At 41.5% G+C, this 24108-nt stretch overlaps 1 protein-coding gene across 1 annotated transcript; it reads right to left on the minus strand.

The window, feature by feature from the left end:
- Positions 1–2728: 2728 nt before the first annotated feature.
- rnf144ab (ring finger protein 144ab) lies at positions 2729–22541 on the minus strand. Its single transcript, XM_029754983.1, has 6 exons — positions 22293–22541; positions 7300–7360; positions 5907–6099; positions 4837–4981; positions 4393–4487; positions 2729–3536 (listed from the first exon to the last, which is right to left on the minus strand). Exons 1-6 carry the CDS (start codon positions 22335–22337, stop codon positions 3404–3406), a joined length of 672 nt encoding a protein of 223 aa, XP_029610843.1. The 5' UTR covers positions 22338–22541; the 3' UTR covers positions 2729–3403.
- Positions 22542–24108: the final 1567 nt, after the last annotated feature.

Here is a 24108-nt window from a genome sequence, read left to right on the forward strand (position 1 = left end):
TGGATGGCGAGCGTTTGCTGCACAGCTATTTTCAGGTCTTTCCAGAGATTTATGATCGGGTTCAAGAGCGGGCTCTGGCTGAGCCACTCAAGGACATTCAGAGACTTGTCCCGAAGCCACTCCTGCATTGTCTTGGCTGTGTGCTTAGGGTCGTTGTCCTGTTGGAAGGTGAAACTTTTCCCCAGTCTGAGGTCCTGAGTGCTTTGTTCATCTTTGCCTACATCCCGACTAGTCTCCCAGTCCCTGCTGCTGAAAAACATCCCCACAGCATGCCGCTGCCACCAACATGCTTCACCGTAGGGATGGTGCCAGGTTCCTCCAGACGTGATGCTTCACATTCAGGCCAAATAGTTAAATCTTGGTTTCATCAGACCAGAGAATCTTGTTTCTCATGGTCTGAGAGTTTTTAGGTGCCTTTTGGCAAACTCCCAGTGGGCTGTCATGTGCCTTTTACTGAGGAGTGGATTCCGTCTGGCCACTTTATCATAAAGGCCTGATTGGTGGAGTACTGCAGAAATGGTTGTCCTTCTGGGATGTTCTCCCATCTCCACAGAGGAAATCAAGAGCTAGAGTTTCCAACCCCTTATGGTGTAAAGCAGAGACTTACTCACCCACATTATTTGCTCTAGCCCTACAAATCAAACATGCTAAACTTGGTGTTGAAGTTGCGGATATATTCCTGGGCATCTTGTTGTACGCTGATTAAATAGTTCTCCTTCCTGAGACCGAAGATGGCCTCCAGAATATGTTGAATATTGTTAATTTATCGTGTACTAAATGAAGACTAGTGATAAATCAATAGAAGAGCCCAGATTGTTCATTTCAGAAAGAAGGGCGTGCAGAGAAGTGCACAGAACTTTTGTTTCGGTACAACTAGTGCTGTGGCAGTCAGCCGGTGATTGTCAAGCAAATAACTGCCGGTCTCATGGTAATTGGCCTGTCAATTAACACGTTTAGCATCTCCTGGCTTCCACGCATAGCCTACAAGCCACTGAATTAGTTAAAGAAAAGCTACTGTTCTGATAAGCAATTAAGTCTTTCTAAACATAATTGGTGTCAAGGGGTAACAGAACAATGCTAGTACGTATGTGACAAATTGTAGGTTATATAACAGAATATATTTGGAATGTACAATATCAAATAAGAGCATTTTGGTAAAAACAAAGGGAGTGTGAATCAATCACACTCCTATCAAAGTAGATTGTAAAGGCATTTTATAGCACCTTGGCTACATCAACTCAAGTACATTGTCTAATATAAGAAGATAAGTTGAACTCATTAAGGGGTAAAGGGTTTCACTGCTAGAATAATGGACAGAAGTTGAACTGCTACAGATGGGGTTATTTGGTGGACATTAAAGCTTGCTACCAGGGTTGGGGTCAATTTGTTTTCAATTCAGTCAATCCAGGAAGTAAACTGAAATTCCAATTTCAAATGTTTCCCATAGAGATGCATTGAGCAAAGTTGAAATTGGGAATGTTTATTTCCTAAATTGATTGAAATGAAATTGGCCCCAACCCCGCTTGCTACATCTCAGCTGCCTGTATGCTGTTTATTCTACTGTGTTTGATAGAAATACTGAGAGATCAATGTTGCACCATCCCCCCTGGATTTAAGCAAATGATTCAATGCTAAAGGTTTACAAATAGTCTTCTTCTGGAGAACGAGTCAATTCTAAGTGTTGGCAAGGTTGACCTAGAGTAGAACATACAACATCCTCAACCATACAGTAGACGTTCAACCTGTAGGTTACGCTGAACAACATTCACATCTTTTTATCAAATCAAATCACATTTTATTGGTCACATACACGTGATTAGCAGATATGCAGGTGTAGCGAAATGCTTGTGCTTCTAGCTCTGACAGTGCAGTAATATCTAACAAATTACACAACATATACCCAATACACACAAATCTAAGTAGGAATGAATTAAGACTATATACATATGGACGAGCAATTTCAGAGCGGAACGGACTAAGATACAGTAGAATAGTATAGAATACAGTATATACACATATGAGATGAGTAATGCTAGATATGTAAACATTAAGTGAACGAGATAATGTAGAATATTATAGAATACAGTATATACGTATGAGATGAGTAATCAGTAATGCAAGATATGTAAACATTATTAGGTGACTAAGATACTGTAGAATAGTATATAATACAGCATATACATATGAGATGAGTAATGCCAGATATGTAAACATTAAGTGACTAAGAGACTATAGAATAGTATAGAAAACAGTATATACATATGAGATGAGTAATGCCAGATATGTAAACATTATTAAAGTGACTAGTGTTCCATTCCTTAAAGTGGCCTGTGATTCCTAGTCTATGCCTATAGACAGCAGCCTCTAATGTGCTAGTGATGGCTGTTTAACAGTCAGATGGCCTTGAGATAGAAGCTGTTTTTCAGTCTCTCGGTTCCAGCTTTGACCTCGCCTTCTGGATGATAGCGGGCAGTGGCTCAGGTGGGTAATGTCCTTGATGATCTTTTTGGTCTTCCTGTGACATCGGGTGTACAATTACTTCCTAGCGAGTCTATAATACAAAACAAAACACTCATAATATAGTCTAGGGATGTTGTGAGTCCTCTGAGGTTAAGCTTAAATGACACAAACTGAACATCTACAATCATTGTTTATGTTCTTATAGAAATAGAAGTACTTCAAATCTGTTAAAAATACTTTATCTGTGCCTGTTTGAGCTTACCTGGCTTAATAAACCAATTGAAAATTCCCAAAACTGAAAACCAGGCAGACTCAAGCAAATGCTCAAAGTATTTGAATCAATTTTTCAAGTATATGAAAACCAGGTCTGTATAGAAAACTGAAGAGTGAGGGAAGGCAGAAGGGGTTGGTAAATAAATAACCCCCAAAGAAATCCTTATAAACTTGAAGGAGACACTTCCACATACCGTGGCTGATAGCCAAGGCTGTTCCCGCCAAATATACCAAACTTCTATTTGCAGTCCCCCAAAACAAGCAAAGATAGATGTACAAGACAAAAAAAAAAAAACTTAACCTTGAACCCGACACACATACATGATCCCATATTGAGAATATCTTCCAAGCCCTCTGAAGTAACAGCCAACATTGACTGGTGCTGTGTTCCGTTCTCTCCTCTGCAGGCCCAGCCATTCTTAACACATGGAACATCACAACAGAACCACAGAGTTAGTGCCCTCTCAACCAAACATGCTGGCTGTATTCCTCATCTACCTGTACTGCTCTGCCCCAGCGACCAATCCACCAATCCCTAAGAGTCCACTGGGCAGGTGGGAGGGACAAAAACCCAATACGGGGGTGACTAACCAACCACCAAGTTCACCAACAGGCCTGGTGCCCCTGTCTGTCAGGTAAGCTGGCATGACTGTGCCCAGGGTGGGGTTGGTTAGGTTGACAGAGGGTCGTCATCCCCTTTACTGCATTTACACTTGCAGCACAGAATGAAGGATGAGGCTAGGAGGAGGAAGGGAGACGCCAACAGCAGGAGCAGCACGAAGCCAGCGAATAATCCCCACCACCTGGAGAGAGATGTGGAAGTGTGCTTTTACTATATACCCTCTTCAACACTAACTAGCAAGCAAATTTATCTAAGACCTTTTTAGATCACTAGTTGTAACATGGGATTCATAATGTGCTTGTTTTAACCCAAACATCACAGAGATATCAGAGAGAAGTGATGTACAGTACAATGGTGCACCAACACAAAATGTATTCAATCTCTCATTTGCCTGAGCAGTAGTACACTGACTATCCACAAGGGGGAAGTAGTTCCCAAAACATAAAATGTACAGTGAGACAGGGCTGGCGTCCACAGTGTTTATGACACTGAATCATCCTTTTGCTTTTTCCTCTTTGACATCACAGATATATACATACATCACTTAGTGTCCATTGTGTTGAGTCTAATGGGAGCAGAGCTTTCAACAACCCCTTTAAAATATTGATGAAGCAGTTAGGGCATCCTTATAGTGGCGTTAAACCTACGTAAGACCTAGAGGAACTAGTGGGGACAGATATATTCACACACACTTATCAATACTCTTTTTTAAATGTTCATCCCTATTTTGTCTGAGACTTTCTCCTAGACCTCCTTCCGTGACAGACATAACTTTAAACCTCAAACCTACATGAGTGGCTGGATTTTTTTATGTCACTTAGTACCCATTTGTGATAATAATTTTTCCTTTTTCTTTTCAATGACATACAGGTCCTCATTTTCAAAGTATCTGTAACTGTACCATAGGACATATAGTAGATACTGCTGCCACAGCTAGCCCGTGTGACTGACTGGGCTCGAACCTGGGACTCCAGCATACCAAAAGCCTGTGTTAACCCGCTGAGCTAAAGTCAACTAATGTGTCATTTTTACAATACAGTACCTGTGTCCGGTGCCAGATAACTGAAGCTCTGGAGAGGCCCAGTTTGTTTCTGCACGGCCCTTTGTCATAGTGCATCAGGAGGAGGTCATCCTGGAGAGAGTAGGAATCACTATCAGGGTTAAATCCTGGATTAAATGTGTTAAGTCATGGTTAAATGTGTGGGCAGATCCATTGGAAAAATTGACATTGGCCAAGATATATACATGTACTGTATGTAAGTAAGTTTGTATAAAATCAGATTATTTAAAAATATATATACATTGCATCATATGTGGCATGTGCTTTTTTAAACTCTGTTGCTTGGTCACTTTGTGCAGGTCCCAAACAATTCAATAGATCACTAGAGTGTTAGTATTAGTGTTTTCTATTGCAGGCTCAGGAAGTACCAGCAGAAGGGTGTGTGTGTGTGTGTCTGTTCAATGTTGGTTGGTTAAGTCACTTCAAGAGACCCCAGGCAGTACCAACAGAAGGTATGCTTACAGCTCTTGCACATCATCTGAGCACAGCCCTTGTCCCTCTCGATGTACACCTTACATTTGGGACAGTGCTTGATGAGCGCGTCGCCACCGCTCTTGTAGAAGGAACTGAAAGACAAGAGACGTCAAGGTGGGACGTATATAGACCAGTACATACTGCACTGTCAAGAATAACAAGAGCAACAAGAACAGCTAAAAATCACTGCGTCATTGAGTCTTTATTGGGCTGTGTTATTGAGCACATTCAGATAGAACCTTCCCACTTCACTCAGTTTCGAAACGTTTTCTTCCTACTGAACCTATCCTGTGTAGTCCTCCTTAGTGTTGTTGTATCACTAGTCTACAGTAGGAGTGTTGTGTTATCCAGTGTTGTGTTGAAGCCTACCTGTAAAAGCCTACCTGGTCACCCCAGGTAGGAAGGTGTAATAGTGTATTGGTCAGGGGTTGGAACCAAAATTGTTCCGTTCCAAGCAGAACCCCTATTTTGTTCATTCCGTGCTGGTGTTCCAACCAGAAAGTAAAGTTCTGAAATGGTTCAACCTACCCCCCCCAAAAATACACGGTTCATATATTCTCTATATATAGTTCCTTTTCATAAAAAAATGTTACCTGTGAAATCAACAATGTTTTTACATTTAGCTCATTAATTTACTTCACCAATTCACGCAGAAGCGACCAAAAATTCTCGGGTGGGGAGGGTGCAAGAGAGAGGGGTGGACATAGAGGGAGGGGGCTTGGTTTAAAGCAATGAACATCATGACATGCATTGGAATGCATTTAGGTTATTACTAGCTTTATACTTCACAGAATAACATAATTATATACTAGACATTAGGAATATTTTTGTAATGAAAAATAATATTATTAACCAGTTCTCAAGATTTGAAAATAAAGGTTATATTCCAGAACAGATGACTTTCGGTTTTCTGTTCTGTTCCCTGAACCGGTTCCAACCCCTGGTATTGGTGTGATAGTGTACAGTGTTAGCGTATAGGTATGTATAGTGTACAGGTGTGTTGCAGTAATATCCTACCTGGTCTCCCCGGGTCGGAAGGTGTTGTCCTGGCAGGCATTTTCTTTATGCCAGCTGTCCCGGCAGGCCGAGCAGAACTCCAGCCTACACACAGAGCACTGGACCAGCTGTGGCAACTCCATCTCCTTCAGCTGGCCCATTGCCTGGCACGACGAGGACGGGCACCAGGTCCGGTATGGGTCCAACAGCACCTCTGTGGAACACACACAGGGACAGGACTGTATTCATTACGTAGCAAAACGTTTTGTAATGGAAAACTAAAATTAGGATTTCTTATTGGATAAGTTCAGGTAATCCACCTTCAGTCCATTTTCCTTACTTTTTCTCCCATCACACAGGGACAGAGCTGCCTGGCATCATAGAAATAGAATTACTGGTACACTCAATATGGCCGCCGGTCCATTCATCACAGAACATACTAGTCATTCTATATCTATGGCTGGGACCTCATACCTCAATGTGGGAATGGAACACCCAATAGAAGTAGAACAAGACTACTAGCACAGCTTTTAAATACTTTTTCAATTGACAATCTTTGGCATCTTAATAAAAGCTATTCTGAGAGAAAGTATGATTATTTGTCCTGGTTTGATCTCTTTTATCACAATTATGCTAATCATCTGGGAACTCTTCTGTGGACAGGAGTCAAAATAAAAGCCTCACTCATCTAGTACAGGATACATAACAACTGCTGTGGGTGTGTGTGTGTGTGTGTGTGTGTGTGTGTGTGTGTGTGTGTGTGTGTGTGTGTGTGTGTGGCTCCATTGAAATGAGAAAGTGCTCATCCACCATTATTCATGAGCCAGATGTCTTGGGATTGTTTTTCTGAGGATGTTGCCAATTAAATCCAACACAAATCCAGTCAAACTGAATTTGATTAGTAAGATGGAGAGAAAAAGCTGCCAGCCTACCACTCTCTTCTTCTCTCTGAGAGCCTTATACCTTTAAAGGCAGGCCTAAAAAGTGGAAAGAGAAAGCTGAATAAACAGTCAAGTGTCTCCATTCTCTCTACTTCTACAGCCTTTGTATGGTAAGGGTTAAGGTTCAAGGGTCACTGGGTCAGCAATCACAGCTGTGACCTGTCCAGAGTCCACTCTCAGTCTCTTCTCTCTGAGAGTCTTCTATAATGTTTCAGAGGTTAAGATAGGTCTACAGTGAAGGAAGGAGGGAGTCACATTGATGAATAACCAGTGACTCCTCAACTCTCTCACCACTCCCACAGCTTGTCAATCAACCAATCAAATGACCAATCAGCAGATGTCACAAAGTGTTTATACAGAAAGCCAGCCTAAAACCCCAAAGAGCAAACAATGCAGAAGCATGGTGGCTAGGAAAAACTCCCTAGAAAGGCAGGAACCTAGGAAGAAACCTAAGATGTTGCCTGTCCACTCACCTCTCTCAAACTGCAGCCTCCTGTACCTCTGCATGCTCTCTGCTACCACCATGCATTCCATCTGCAAGAGAGAGAAATACATAGAGACAAACACAGATATGGATTAAGTCTCTCATCACCCTGCTTTATGGCTTCAAGCATCTGCACTCCTTACAGGCTGTAAGGGAATAGAGTCAAATAGCTACAGTACATGGGGATCTCGGTGGCGGTTTCCCAAATGGCACCCTATTCCTTATTTAGTGCATTACTTTTGACCAGGGCCCATAGGTCCATGTATCACTTGGGTCTGGTCAAAAGACTCAGGTCAAAAGTAGTGCACTACGTACGGAAAAGGGTGCCGTTTGGGCTCTGGTCAAATGTAGTGTACTATAAAACAAAAATAGTGAAATACACAACACTGGAACGTAGGCATCTAGGATTACGCCTACTGTTGTATAAACAGGGAATTTAGAATTAGAATACTGGAATGGACCGGAACCTTCTTATGACAGTATTAAAGTTGTACATTCTATCAGTATAAAACTAGCTGAATTGAAATTTGTCAGTTAGCTTACTAGCTAGTTCCAACTTCTTTTTACGGGTAGTAACCAGGCTAGTAGCCTAAATAAAATCAAAGAATGGAATAATCCATTTTAAAAACACAGAATTCAGAGGGAGTCAATCTGGCCACTGAGGCAGGCTAGAGAGTCAACGTGGTGGGTTTGGGCCTACTCCATTTGAGACTCGGGGGACTTGGCATTGACTCACATTTGAGTCCGAGTCGATCCCAAATGTAAAAACTTCAAGAGTGTAAAGACTACTTTAATTGAAAAGCAAATCTAAAAAAAAAACTAAAAAACTATAAGTATAATGTTAAATATTCTGTAGGTTGAATGACTCGTTTTCAGCAGATCCCATTCCTCACTTGAACCGCATGTAAAGCGATGTGCTCAACAATGCATCTTCTTGTTTATCTTCCTGCCTGCAGACCCTTAACCTCCCAGACTGTCTCCACCTTCCACCAACATGCGCCAAATACTCACTGTTCACAGCCAGAAACATGTGGGTGACAACAGTTATCACTCATAATAACATTAATCGTTGGACAACAATTACAGTCCATCCATTCTGGTTTACAATACATGTTTAACTTTCCACTGGTAGTAAGTATAATGTAAAACAACATTCTATAGGTTGAATGAGCAGTGTTTGTTTCCAGCGGAACCCATTCCTCACTTGAACCCCTTGTCAAGTGATGTGCTCTACAAGACATCTTATTTTTTGTCTCTCCAACCTCAGCCTCTCCGATAGACTGTCTCCACCTTCCGCCACCGTGCACCAAATACTCAAAATGTAAATCTGAAGGCTGGCACTCTGAGCCTACGCTGGTGTGGCTGGACAGTAAAGGAGAGTCTCAAATGGGAAAACTGTTCAAGGGTGTGTAGACTTTCACCCATTGATTATTTAAAAAAAATAAAAGTTAATGCTTGTTGAGCTTAGTTGAACTGTTCTTCCCCTTTCAGAACAAAACATAGGCCTGTGTCTATAAATCAGACATGGATATTTGTATTGTACACAAATATGGTTCACATCTTCCAAACCCTGTCAAGACTCAACATATGCACGCACATTCAGCTTGACCACACGGTGGCGCTACAAGAGGCACATATTTCGCTCTCGATCTGTTTGACTCGGTGTTGAAATTGAAAACCTCTGTGGTTGCTGAGTTGATGTGCTTCCTATTTGAGGTCTGGATTGTGAAATTAAGATATCACCCTGATGTGTTATCACATTAATACACAGATAAGTGATGAACGGGTGGGATGGAGGGAATCTTACATTTGGAGGCAGCAGGCCCATTATGACTGCAGACTACCAGGCTGTCACCTGCAGTAATAGAACAGGATACTATACAGCACTGAGATGCCAACACACATTATGTTCAGCTCTCATTTTTAAATCAATTTATCAACGTCTCCATAATCAAATGAATGAATGCTGTGTGTGTGTGTGTGTACAGATGAAGGCTGCCCTGCTTAGGCATATTGGAATACATTATTATGGGACTCAAGTCTTCCAGTAAAGTCATTATTCACTTTGCAAAGGAAACAGATTCACCAACAGAATGAATGGGAACACATAACGGTGTAAATGCAACATATTCTAATGGCTGGAGGGAAACACGGGCTAAACACTGGCTTGTTGGAGGACAAAGTGTTACTTGGGATAATTTGACTTTTTATATCACCTTTTTAAACATGCATCAGGCCTGCCTTTATATTCCTAGACAAATTCAGTGTCATGACTAAGATACTTCCTTGGCATAAAGTGGCTGTTGCTATTTTATACATATTTACTTCAGGTGTATCACTATTGTAACAAGGGGAAATAGTGAGCAATGGAAACTGATTGCAAATTGCAATCCATCCACACCTGGGCTACAATACTGCCAGCAAAGTATTTCCAAAACCAACTAACATTTAACACCATCTGAGTAAGCAGTGTTAACTTAATCGTGGTTAACCCAGAACAAAATCTTGCGTCATTTGTGAGAGAGCGCGAGACTTCTTTGATTCCCTTAGCAGAAGTCCAGAGAGATAAAAGAACACCACTGGCTCCTGAATCTAGATAATCTGGCCTGTCAGAAAAGTGAAATGTACTGTAGGTCTCCTCAATTTGTGTCTATAAATTGGATTACAACAGGAAGCAGCACATAGCCTTCAAAAGAGGAGGAGAGGAATAGAGGAGAGTAATCCACTTTGCTTGACCAGCAGAGAACAACAAAGGAAGCAGCACTGAGACAATTACACAAAACAAGATGATCTCTCAGATCCAGCCTGGCTTGGATACTGGCAGGAGGGAAAGAACACTAGTAACAACTTTGACACATAGGGAGATGCATTTTACATGACATTTTAGTCATTTAGAAAACAGACTTACAGGGACAATTCAGGTTAAGGTCCTTGCTCAAGGGCACAGACAGTTTTTTCACCTAGTTGGCTCAAGGATTCGAACCAGCAACTTTTCGGTTACTGGCCCAACACCCTTAACCGCTAGGCTACCTGCCACCCCGCTAGAGAGATAGGTAGGGAGAAGGAGTGTGTGAGAGAGAGAGAAACCAACTAGCAAAACCCATAAACTGACCCTTACACCTTGACCCTAACCAAACTCTGACCCTAAACTTAACCTAATTTTATTTTATTATAAATTCTGAAATTAAATATCAGTTTGGGTGTCAGGCGTGTCAGTCACGCAGAAGAACAGCTCTTGACTTTTTATAACTTTTTGGTTGTTAAGTTAAGAGTGAGATGGACACAATGAAATGAGCAAAAAATAAAATAAAAGATGTTATAAAATTGTACAATTGAAGATAAACCCAAGAGAAAAAGATGACAGAGTGCATGTTAAAAGAGCAATCTTAAATCGGGTTAGCTAGCTAAATTCACACGTCTGTTAGCTTACTAGCTAGTTCCAACTGTTTTCTGGTGGCAACTATAGCAACATGGCTACTGAGGCAGGCTAATAGCACCAGCAGACCCCCCCCCCCTTTTTTTATTTCCAGTCTAAATAAAATCACAGAAGGAAAGACTCATCCCCGTACCATCCAGAAAGTCAATGCTGACATCACAAGAGGGTGTGCCCTAATCCAGAATGTGCACGTTGTTCACCACTCAACAAATCACAGAGGACAGGAGAACTCCGTAGGATTAAGTGAGATTAAACAGCTCTTCCAGCACATCTGCACTAAACTGCACACAAAGTTAACTTGTTCAATTAATAAAAATAAATAAAAGATAAACAATGTATAACAGCAAACATTTGTTATCTCACTCAACAATTTAGTAGTTACTGTATTTTTGTAACATGAAATCGCTATCATTTAACAAGTGGAAGATTCAGGGCCTGAACTCATCAACCTAAATTAAAAAATAAATAATCTGAAAGATGGAGATGTCATCATTCTGCAGGAGACATGGCGTAAAGGCGTCCGCATGCTTCCCAGCCGAAACAGTTCAGAAGAGTTTCTGCATATATATTAAGACAACATGTTTGTTTTTGTTCCACACAAACATTTTTCTTGAGACAAGCCCGAAGTCGTTAGCTCGAAGTCTATGCGCCATCGTCTGTGATTGGTCAACAGCAGGGATTCTTCAGTAGTCTTTGTTGTCATTCAACGAGAGACGACTCATTTTCATGCAATTGTTTTCCATTTACAAACACTGCACCAAACATCTTAGTTAGCAATACAAAATGGTGACATATGTACAACTCATTTTAAAACTCTACCACACTGTTTAAATTGATGCAAACGCAGGACAACGGCAAATTCATGAGAGATTGTCCTTTATAGCTTTTTCCAATCCATTCAATCAAAATCTGAGCAAGAGCTCTATAAGAAACTTCAGGCCCTCCAATTTAAAAAAGCATGCAAAGCTGATGGCATCCTAAATGAGATGCTCAAATTCACTTGTGCAACATTTCTATTGGCTATACCTATTTAATTTGATCCTGAGTGTAGGTTATTTCCCTGACATCTGGAACCAAGGACTCATAACCCAAATCTTTAAGAACGGAGAAACATTTGACCCTAACATGCTGACCACACCACCCGCGTCGCAAAATAAATGTACACACACACATATATATATATATATATTCAATCATTGCATCCATACTGCTCGTCTGCGTAACAAGGCGCTAAAATAAAACTTGGTTCTATTTGTGACGCATGGCAAGTCCCACCTCCACTATCTCCTCATTGGTTTTTAGGAGCATATACCCACGTAGGTGATTGAAAGATGAACTGAGGTCCACACTCCAGTCCAGTTGGTGGTGGTAGGGCACCTTAAAGTTGGTTGGCAACCGCCATGTAAAGTTCAAAGAAGAAGAAGCCTGACGGAGGAGAGATTACTAGAAACTAACTCGGTTTGGTTCAGAGTTAGTTTTGATATTTCAACCTGCGTGTCCTGATCGCATCTGGTGTGGGTGGACAAAAGCAACATGTGTGCGCCCGGTTTAGTCAGCATGTTACAATTAGAGGCATTTGTGTATACAGTAACCTGGGGAAAGTATTTTGTAATATTATAAAATGTAAGAGTTCTAAACTTCCTTAATAAGCACAATATCTTCAGTAAAAGCCAAATTGGATTTATACCAAAACGTCGCACGACCGATCATATTTAAATCCTGATATATAAACATGTCCACCAAAATAAGACATAATTGTATGCTTGCTTTATTGACTTCCCAAAAGCATTTGATTATTTGGCATATAGGACTGTTTTACAAAAGGTATTCAAAGAGGTGTAGGGGGTAAAACATTTTTTATTTAACAAGGCAAGTCAGTTAAGAACAAATTCTTATTTACAATGAAGGCCTACCCCGGACAACGCTGGGCCAATTGTGCACCGTCCTATGGGACTCCCAATCATGGCCGGATGTGAAGCAGCCTGGATTCAAACCAGGTACTGCAGTGATGCCTCTTGCACTGAGATGCAGTGTCTTAGACCACTGCACCACTCGGGAGCCCAAAACATATCACATAATTAAATCAATGTATACTGGCAATATATCCAGCTTCAAAATTGTCAAGAAAATAATATTATTATTTAACCATAACATTATGGCAGCAAGTTGTGGGGTCCACATGAGAAAAACAAGATTGTCCCATGGGACAAACACCTCATTGAAACCCTGCATGCAGAGTTGTGTAAGGGCAGAATTAGGCCAATGTTCAAGTTTAAATACGAATTTGTTGTTAATTGACTTGTTTAGTTAAATTAAGGTTAAATAAAAAAAATAAAAAAACAAGGTTGGGCCTTTGCCAGCGTTGCAATCTCAGCCCCACGCTCTTCAATACTGTCGTTCTGCAACCTGAACAAGGCAGTTAACCCACTGTTCCTAGGCAGTCATTGAAAATAAGAATTTGTTCTTAACTGACTTGCCTAGTTAAATAAAAGGTTAAAAAAAATAAAAAAAATAATACAATTGGCCATTATTCTAGAAAAATCCCCAGTCCCTGGTGTAAGTCTCCACAATTCAGAGGTTAAATGCATTCTCTTGGCAGATGACCTGTGCCTGCAGTCATCCCCCAGCACATGGCCAACAGCAGAGCTTGGACCTGCTAGAGTAGTACTGCCAGACCTGGGCCCTGGCGGTAAACCCCCAAAATAAATGTTTTTCCAGAGAAGATCCTGATCTCAGGAAATTAGACCAAAGTTCTCAATTGGTAAAAAATATCACACACTACAATTACTTAGGTTTAAAAATAAGAAGCTAGCTGTCCTCTGGCTACACCATGGTGCTACCCTACAGAGTGCTATAGAGGCTACTCTAGACCTTCATTACAAAACAGTGCATTTTAAATCAATTATTTGGTGACTTGAAAATATATAAAAAGGCCGGATAACTTTAATGTTTCACTATTTTTATTAAATTCACTGAGGACGATGGTCCTCCCCTTCCTCCTATGAGGAGCCTCCACTGACCAGTCAGAATTAACAAGCTGCCAGGCTGGCCAGGGCTTTCTAACCATTCCTACCAGTATCCCTTGAGAAAGGCAGCAGCTGAAACGTCAGGGCTAGCTGAATTACCACTACACACAGTGTACAGTACCTTGCGAAAGTATTCGGCCCCCTTGAACTTTGACCTTTTGCCACATTTCAGGCTTCAAACATAAAGATATAAAACTGTATTTTTTTGTGAAGAATCAACAACAAGTGGGACACAATTATGAAGTGGAACGAAATTTATTGGATATTTCAAACTTTTTTAACAAATAAAAAACTGAAAAATTGGCCGTGCAAAATTATTCAGCCCCTTCACTTTCAGTGCAGCAAACTCTCTCCAGAAGTTCAGTGAGGATATCTGAATGATCCATTGTTGACCTAAATGACTAATGATGATAATTAGAATCCACCTGTGTGTAATCAAGTCTCCGTATAAATGCACCTGCTCTGTGATAGTCTCAGAGGTCCGTTTAAAGCGCAGAGAGCATCATGAAGAACAAGGAACACACCAGGCAGGTCCGAGATACTGTTGTGGAGAAGTTTAAAGCTGGATTTGGATACAAAAAGATTTCCCAAGCTTTAAACATCCCAAGGAGCACTGTGCAAGCGATAATATTGAAATGGAAGGAGTATCAGGCCACTGCAAATCTACGAAGACCCGGCCGTCCCTCTAAACTTTCAGCTCATACAAGGAGAAGACTGATCAGAGATGCAGCCAAGAGGCCCATGATCACTCTGGATGAACTGCAGAAATCTACAGCTGAGGTGGGAGACTCTGTCCATAGGACAACAATCAGTCATATACTGCACAAATCTGGCCTTTATGGAAGAGTGGCAAGAAGAAAGCCATTTCTTAAAGATATCCATAAAAAGTGTCATTTAAAGTTTGCCACTAGCCACCTGGGAGACACACCAAACATGTGGAAGAAGGTGCTCTGGTCAGATGAAACCAAAATCGAACTTTTTGGCAACAATGCAAAACGTTATGTTTGGCGTAAAAGCAACACAGCTCATCACCCTGAACACCCTATCCCCACTGTCAAACATGGTGGTGGCAGCATCATGGTTTGGGCCTGCTTTTCTTCAGCAGGGGCAGGGAAGATGGTTAAAATTGATGGGAAGATGGATGGAGCCAAATACAGGACCATTCTGGAAGAAAACCTGATGGAGTCTGCAAAAGACCTGAGACTGGGACGAAGATTTGTCTTCCAACAAGACAATGATCCAAAACATGAAGCAAAATCTACAATGGAATGGTTCACAAATAAACATATCCAGGTGTTAGAATGGCCAAGTCAAAGTCCAGACCTGAATCCAATCGAGAATCTGTGGAAAGAACTGAAAACTGCTGTTCACAAACGCTCTCCATCCAACCTCACTGAGCTCGAGCTGTTTTGCAAGGAGGAATGGGCAAAAATTTCAGTCTCTCGATGTGCAAAACTGAGACATACCCCAAGCGACTTACAGCTGTAATCGCAGCAAAAGGTGGCGCTACAAAGTATTAACTTAAGGGGGCTGAATAATTTTGCACGCCCAATTTTTCACTTTTTTATTTGTTAAAAAAGTTTGAAATATCCAATAAATTTCGTTCCACTTCATGATTGTATCCCACTTGCTGTTGATTCTTCACAAAAAATTACAGTTTTATATCTTTATGTTTGAAGCCTGAAATGTGGCAAAAGATCGAAAAGTTCAAGGGGGCCAAATACTTTCGCAAGGCACTGTATGTAGCTCCTCTCTGAATTATATTGATATCAATATCTGCAAAGACTAAGCAAGAACAAAATGTATTGTTAGGGTCATTCCATTTGATTTCAATCACTATTTGACCGCACCCCTTTCTGGACCTGAATGCCAAAACATTCAGGAGATAAGAGGTGCCCAAAGTTTTCCCATTTGCCATACCCCACCATACCATGAGACATACAACACTCCACCACTCTTTTGAAAGAGTCCCCTCTCAGCCTTTCGCTGCCAGAAGGCCCGGTTCAGGAGCTTCACCCCCACAGCTTTAAACACACTCAACAGCTAATGGACTATATTCTACTGTTTACGTGCAGTCTTAATCTCCGGTCTGTTTAATCTGCCGTCTTGGGAGTAGAGAAGTTTGGTTTGGTATTGTAAATATTATGACTGGGTGTATGTTGTTGGTGGTCTATGTACGAGCATATGGAAATGTATTTCCTCCCCAGAGGACAATAAAAAAATCTAATCTTATCAAATCTAAACAATACCCCAGGGAGCTTCTCTATGTCTCTAGGACGTCTGGACTATTTCCCAGGTGGAGTCTTACTAGCCTAGAGCAAGACTACATTGACTTATTGCGGAGTACAGACATCAGTGCACAAAATAACCTACGTAGATACAAATACCAGAGGCAATTGCAGAGAGACCATTTTAATTATAAAAAGGTGTTCTCATCTCTTCTCTCGAGTGTGCGGGCAAATTGACTGCAATTACTCTTTTGCCTTTTCAGAGATCAACCCAAATACAGTCAAGTGAGATCTCTCCCTTTGTGAATCACTAAAACACTGCAGGGAATCTGTTTGTTGTGGCGAAGCAAACGGGGCGGCAGGTAGCCTAGTGGTTAGAGTATTGGGCCATTAACTGAAAAGTTTCTGGATCGAATCCCCGAGCTGACAAGGTAAAAATCTGTCAATTTTAAGGCAGCCCCCCGCACCTCTCTAATTCAGAGAGGTTGGGTTTAATGCAGAAGACACATTTCAGTTGAAGGCATTGAGTTGTACAACTGACTAGGTGTCCTCCTTTCCCTTATCGGTGAATTAAGGTCTTCCTGTCTGTATGCTAGGATGCGTCCCAAATGGCACCCTTATTTATTCACTATAGGCCCTGGTCAAAAGTAGTGCACGATGAGCACCATGTTGGGAATAGATGCATCCAAAGACAGTGGAGGCCACCCATCTCCCCCCTCCCTCCATGGAAGGATGAGCACTGATAGGATCTCAACATTTGCTGACAACCAGAAAGTCCCAAGAGAATCCTGGTTAATTAAACTACGCACTTAGTGAAATCAACGGCATAACACAATTAAATATCTTCACAGAATAGTATGAAATTACATCAGGAATGTAATTAATATTTGTATGTTTACTAAAACACTCTTTACATCACTTTTATGCCCACTGCATGATGTACTGTAGACACAATCGCTTTATGGTCAAACAAAGGTTATTAAACTATAGGACCATAAAGGGATGCAATGTGTTCACTATCTTTACATTTTCAATATAGAAATGATGAGACTAGTTTAATATATTTAATCTCTGAATGAAGATTCAACAGTGAGCTAAGCCTTTGCTGTCAGTGCATATAAAATGAATGAAGCCTTCTGTCTAAAAAGTTTGCAAGGCGCAAATGAGCGAAAGCTGAACTTGACATTAATCATGAATTCAACAGCTCATCGGTGGATTTCTCACTTTTCGCTGCCATTTCAGGCTTCATGGTCAGTGACACAAACATATTTAAGCTGCTTAAAAGACTGACTTTTCTAACATTTACCATGCTTACCAGTACAGTATGACACCATGGTTGCATGAAAAGGCACCCTATTCCCTAGATAGGGCACTACTTTTGATCAGAAAAGTATAGGGAAAAGGGTTCCATTTGGGATGTAGACCACCATATTCCACCTGCAGGTATGACATAACTGAAATGACTTCCAGTCTACCAGAGCACAAGGTTCACTAACAGTAACGTACTTAAGAAAATACCAGAGACCAAGCAGAACATTGTCATGCTGAAACAGGAAAGGGCCTAGAATGTCATTGTATGCTGTAGCGTTAAGATTTCCCTTCAATGGAACTAAGGGGCCTAGCCTGAACCATGAAAAACAGCCCCAGACAAATATTCCTCCTCCACAAAACTTAGGACTACGCGCATAGGGGCAGGTAAGGTAGTGTTCTCCTGGCATCCACCAAACCCTGATTTGTCCGTCGGACTGCCAGATGGTGAAGCATGAGTCATCATTCCAGAGAATGCGTTTCCACTGCTCCAGAGTCCAATGGCGACAAGGTTTACACCACTCCAGCCGACACTTGGTATTGCTCATGGTGATCTTAGGCTTGTGTGCAGCTGCTCGGCCATGGAAACCCATTTCATGAAGCTCCCAACGAAAAGTTATTGTGCTGACGTTGCTTCCAGGGAGAGTTTGGAACTCGTAGTGAGTGTTGCAACTGAGGGCAGACATTTTTATGCGCTTCAGCAGTCTCATTCTGTGAGCTTGTGTGGCCTACCACTTTGCGTCAGACATTTTTGCTCCTAGAGTGTTCAGGATTCAGCACTGGAACCCTGGCCTGTCTCACTACTCATTAAATAAACAAATATTCTTCAGCTCCATTTACACTAATCCAGCTGCACCGCCCTCCTTCACTAAAGGTACTCCACTCCCCTGCATGGTTGGTTGATGGTTGTTGGAGATACACTACCTGTCAAAAGTTTTAGAACACCTACTCATTTACATTTTAGTCATTTAGTCATTTTAGTCATTTAGCAGACGCTCTTATCCAGAGCGACTTACATTTACATTTTACTTACAGTAGTGAATGCATACATTTCATACATTTTTTCCCCGTACTGGTCCCCTGTGGGAAACGAACCCACAACCCTGGCGTTGCAAACACCATGCTCTACCAACTGAGCCACACGGGACTCATACAAGTGTTTCTCTTTATTTTTACTGTTTTCTACGGTGCAGAATAATAGTGAAGACATCAAATCTATGAAATAACAAATATGGAATCATGTAGTAACAAAAGAAGTGTGAAACAAATCACAATATATTTTATATTTGAGATTCTTCAAAGTAGACACCCTTCGCCTTGATGACAGCTTTGCACACTCCTGGCATTCTCTCAACCAGCTTCATGAGGTAGTCAGCTGGAATGTATTTCAATAAACAGGTGTGCCTTGTTAAAAGTTAATTTGTGGAATTTCTGTCTTAATGCAGCTCAGATAAGCAAAGAGAAATGACAGTCCATCATTACTTTAAGACATGATCAGTCAATATGGAACATTTCAAGAACTTTGAACGTTTCTTCAAGTGCAGTCGCAAAAACCATCAAGTGCTATGATGAAACTGGCTCTCATGAGGACCGCCACAGGAATGGAAGACCCAGAGTTACCTCTGCTGCAGATGGTAAGTTCATTAGAGTTACCAGCCTCAGATTATTGCAGCTCAAATAAATGCTTCACAGCGTCCAAGTAACAGACACATCTCAACATCAACTGTTCAGAGGAGACTGAGTGAATCAGGCCTTCATGGTCAAATTGCTGCAAAGAAACCACAACTAAAGGACACCAATATGAAGAAGAGACTTGCTTGGGCCAAGAAACACAAGCATTGGACATTAGACCGGTGGTAATATGTCCTTGGTCTGGATTCCAATTGGACATTTTTGGTTCCAACCGCCGTGTCTTTGTGAGACACGGTGTGGGTAAACGGATTATCTCCGCATGTGTATTTCCAACCGTAAAGCATGGAGGAAGTGTGATGGTGCTTTTCTGGTGACACTGTCAATTATTTTTTTTATAATTCAAGGCAGACTTAACCAGCATGACTACCACAGAATTCTGCAGCGATGCACCATTCAATCTGGTTTGGGCTTAGTGGGACTATCATTTGTTTTTCAACAAGACAATGACCCAACACACCTCCAGGCTATGTAAGGGTTATTTTACCAAGAAGGAGAGTGATGGAGTGCTGCATCAGATGACCTGGCCTCTACAATCACCCGACCTCAACTAAAATTGAGATGGTTTGGGATAAGCCGGACCGCAGAGCGAAGGAAAATGAGCCAACAAATCAAATCAAATTTATTTATATAGCCCTTCGTATATCAGCTGAAATCTAAAGTGCTGTACAGAAACCCAGCCTAAAACCCCAAACAGCAAGCAATGCATGTGAAAGAAGCACAGTGGCTAGGAAAAACTCCCTAGGAAAAACTCCCTAGAAAGGCCAAAAACCTAGGAAGAAATCTAGAGAGGAACCAGGCTATGAGGGGTGGCCAGTCCTCTTCTGGCTGTGCCGGGTGGATATTATAACAGAACATGGTCAAGATGTTAAAATGTTCATAAATGACCAGCATGGTCAAATAATAACAATCATTGTAGTTGTCGAGGGTGCAACAAGCACATCCGGTGAACAGGTCAGGGTTCCGTAGCCGCAGGCAGAACAGTTGAAACTGGAGCAGCAGCATGGCCAGGTGGACTGGGGACAGCAAGGAGTCATCATGCCAGGTAGTCCCGAGGCATGGTCCTAGGGCTCAGGTCCTCCGAGAGAAAGAAAGAAAGAAAGAAAGAGAGAAAGAGAGAATTAGAGAGAGCATTTTTAAATTCACACAGGACACCGGATAAGACAAGAGAATACTCCAGATGTAACAGACTGGCCCTAGCCCCCCGGCACATAAACTACTGCAGCATAAATACTGGAGGCTGAGACAAGTGCTCAGCATATGTGGAAACTCCTTCAAGACTGTTGGAAAAGACTCCAGGTGGAGCTGGTTGAGAGAATGCCAAGAGTGTGCAAAGCTGTAATTAAGGCAAAGGGTGGCTATTTGAAGAATCCCAAATATATTTTGATTTGTTTAACACTTCTTTGGTTGCTACATGCTTCCATGTGTTATTTCAAAGTTGATGTCTTCACTATTATTCTACAATGTAGAAAATTGTAAAAATAAAGAAAAACCCTTGAATGAGTAGGTGTTCTATTACTTTTGACCGGTAGTGTATACAACTGCAATTCAGAGAGAGGGGACTCAGAGGAATAAGAGACGGAGTCCCAAATGGGACCCATATTGGCTATGGTGTACTACTTTTGACCAGAGGTCCCCATTTTTCCCTTCCAATTTGCTTCTAAGGAAATGGTAACAATCCCATATAAAAGACTTAGCTGTCTGTACCTTCAGTCAGACTAGGCCGGTGGTCCAAGAGGCTTTTCTGTGTCTGCAGGTTTCCAGCTAAAGCAAATAGGCATGTCTGAGCATTGGAGGGCATTGTGTGGAGGAAAGCCTATCAAGTAGGCTACGAGGTAAGGGAGTGATACCTCACTGGCTGGTGAGACATGACGTAACCATGGAATGTCGAGTCACGTTGTGCGTCCCAAATGGCACGCTATTCCCAATACATTGCACTATTTTAACTAAAACTTCAAGCGTTCAATTACCTGTTGCTGACACAGTTGTCCATGATGGGGTTGGTTTGGAGATTCTGATCAGCTGGTGTTGTAAGGAGGGAGAACACCACCCCATTCTCAATGTTTGAGTTTCTTTCACACTGGCTCTCAACATGAAGCCAGAAGAACACTGATGCATACACCTGGGTTCCCCAGCGGGTGATTTTATTTGTGCTTCCAAGTTTGCTGAGCAAAAAAAAGGACTAAAAACACCAGCAAATCAGCTCCAACTGATTTTAATTTGGGAAATCTGTTTCAAGGTATTCCCACACATAATAGAGAGATATACATGACCATATACAGTACAAAATGTAAGCAAGGTTTGAAATGATTATGCTTTATCTGTTGGGGCCTCTTGTGGTCAATTTCCAGTCTACAAATGGTTTGTTATTATGTTCCGGCTCACTGACCATCCATTCAAGAAAAAAAATTGGCCAGCGGCTGAATCTAGTTCATGATCCCTGATATACACCATTGGGCCAAAACATTGAGCCTGTACATATTTAAAACATGAATCACCACCTGCAGAGGTTATACAAGCAATGGCCACTACTGTATGCCAGAATAATTATTTGGTTGACATTATCCTACATAGGCCAGCCAATTCATACCATCCCTAGCCTAAAGACCCAACTTTGAATTGCATAGAATTCTACTTTGGGCATAAATGAGCGTTTGGATCATTTAAGTTCTCTCACAACCTCTACAAGCCAGAATGCTTAATAAAGTGATACTTTGCCGGTTATACGTGTTGTTGGTCCTTTGGCAGGTACGAATATGAGACAAAATATCCACAGAGTATTATTATCAATCAGTCTTTCAGGTCTGTATATCGTTGGTATTTCCAATACTGATGCAATACACACGTGACAAACACTTGCACAATATGGCAGAGCCTAAACGAACAGCAAACACTTCCAGCTGATTGCGAGGAAACATGCTTCGGTCAACTACATTTGGTTACATTAGGCTATCGTTTACATATTGGGCATCACGGATGTGTCAACAGATTGAAAATACACCGACAGAACCTACCGGCGCCGCAAAAAGTTGGGTAAACAATACTTTCCTGTGGACACCCCATCTCCTACAGCATGTACAACTGGTAAAGGAAGTATTGAACATTGTGTCTTGTAGAGAATATTGCATATCTTTTTTTAGTAACTTCTTTCAGACAAATATCTGTAAAGTAACCATGGTAACAATCTTAGGCTACATTCCGTTAATGCAAACCCGTTGAGACCAGAGACTCTCAAACATGAAAACCTATTCTGTAATATTTACAATGTAACAACATGTTATGTTTCCAGGTTTACCTTGGATTCAGACTTTCGTTTGTCAATTTTCTTGAGGAATAACATGAGCCTTGTTTTCCATCCATACTATCCCTTTCAGACGTCCTTAAATCGTTGCAGGTTGGCTCAATTATTATTTACATCAACATTGAAACACTATCTCGTATTCAAAATAATAATAGAAAGCTCCAGTGGTTGATGCGCTTATCAAAATCAGTTGTTCTGTGTGAGTCTGGAAAGACGCCATTTGCATGCGTTTAGAGCGCTCAGAACTAGTATTCTGCAAGCAGCACCAAAGATGACGTCAATTTAGTATAGTAATGACGAATCCTTCAAAATAAAAGGCCGCATTTCAAAACATTGCTATGTGGATTTTTTATTTATTTTTATTTCACCTTTATTTAACCAGGTAGGCTAGTTGAGAACAAGTTCTCATTTGCAACTGCGACCTGGCCAAGATAAAGCATAGCAATTCGACACACACAACAACACAGAGTTACACATGGAATAAACAAAACATACAGTCAATAATACAGTAGAACAAAAGAAAACAAAAATTCTATATACAGTGAGTGCAAATGAGGTAAGATAAGGGAGTTAAGGCAATAAATAGGCCATGGTGGCGAAGTAATTACAATATAGCAATTAAACACTGGAATGGTAGATGTGCAGAAGATACATTTACATTACATTTAAGTCATTTAGCAGACGCTCTTATCCAGAGCGACTTACAATTGGTGCATTCACCTGATGATATCCAGTGGAACAACCACTTTACAATAGTGCATCTAAATCTTTTAAGGGGGGGGTTAGAAGGATTACTTTATCCTATCCCAGGTATTCCTTAAAGAGGTGGGGTTTCAGGTGTCTCCGGAAGGTGGTGATTGACTCCGCTGTCCTGGCGTCGTGAGGGAGCTTGTTCCACCATTGGGGTGCCAGAGCAGCGAACAGTTTGGACTGGGCTGAGCGGGAACCGTGCTTCCTCAGAGGTAGGGGGGCCAGCAGGCCAGAGGTGGATGAACGCAGTGCCCTTGTTTGGGTGTAGGGCCTGATCAGAGCCTGAAGGTATGGAGGTGCCGTTCCCCTCACAGCTCCGTAGGCAAGCACCATGGTCTTGTAGCGGATGCGAGCTTCAACTGGAAGCCAGTGGAGAGAGCGGAGGAGCGGGGTGACGTGAGAGAACTTGAAGATGAATGTGCAAGTAGAGATACTGGGGTGCAAAGGAGCACAATAAATAAATACAGTATGGGGATGAGGTAGATAGATGGGATGTTTACAGGTGCAGTGATCTGTGAGCTGCTCTGACAGCTGGTGCTTAAAGATAGTGAGGGAGATATGAGCCTCCAGCTTCAGTGATTTTTGCAGTTCGTTCCAGTCATTGGCAGCAGAGAACTGGAAGGAAAGGCAACCAAAGGAGGAATTGGCTTTGTGGGTGACCAGTGAGATATACCTGCTGGAGCACGTGCTGCTTTGGTGACCAGTGAGCTGAGATAAGGCAGGGCTTTACCTAGCAGAGACTTGTAGATAACCTGTAGCCAGTGGGTTTGGCAACAAGTATTTATATATATTTTTTGAACATTAGAGTTATTTAGCAGACACTCTTATCCAGAGCAACTTACAGTAGTGAATACATACATTTCAATTTTATTTGTACTGGCCCCCCATGGGAATCAAACCCACAACCCTGGCATTGCACACACCATTCTCTACCAACTGAGCCACAGGGAAGGCTATGAGTATGAAGCGAGGGCCAACCAACGAGAGCGATAACTAACTCAAAAGATATTACATTTTAAATCAATGTCCATTTTTATTGTGCTTACAAGCAAATGCAAGA

Source organism: Salmo trutta, chromosome 1 (genome assembly GCF_901001165.1).
Source record: "Salmo trutta chromosome 1, fSalTru1.1, whole genome shotgun sequence".
Lineage (NCBI taxonomy): Eukaryota > Metazoa > Chordata > Actinopteri > Salmoniformes > Salmonidae > Salmo > Salmo trutta.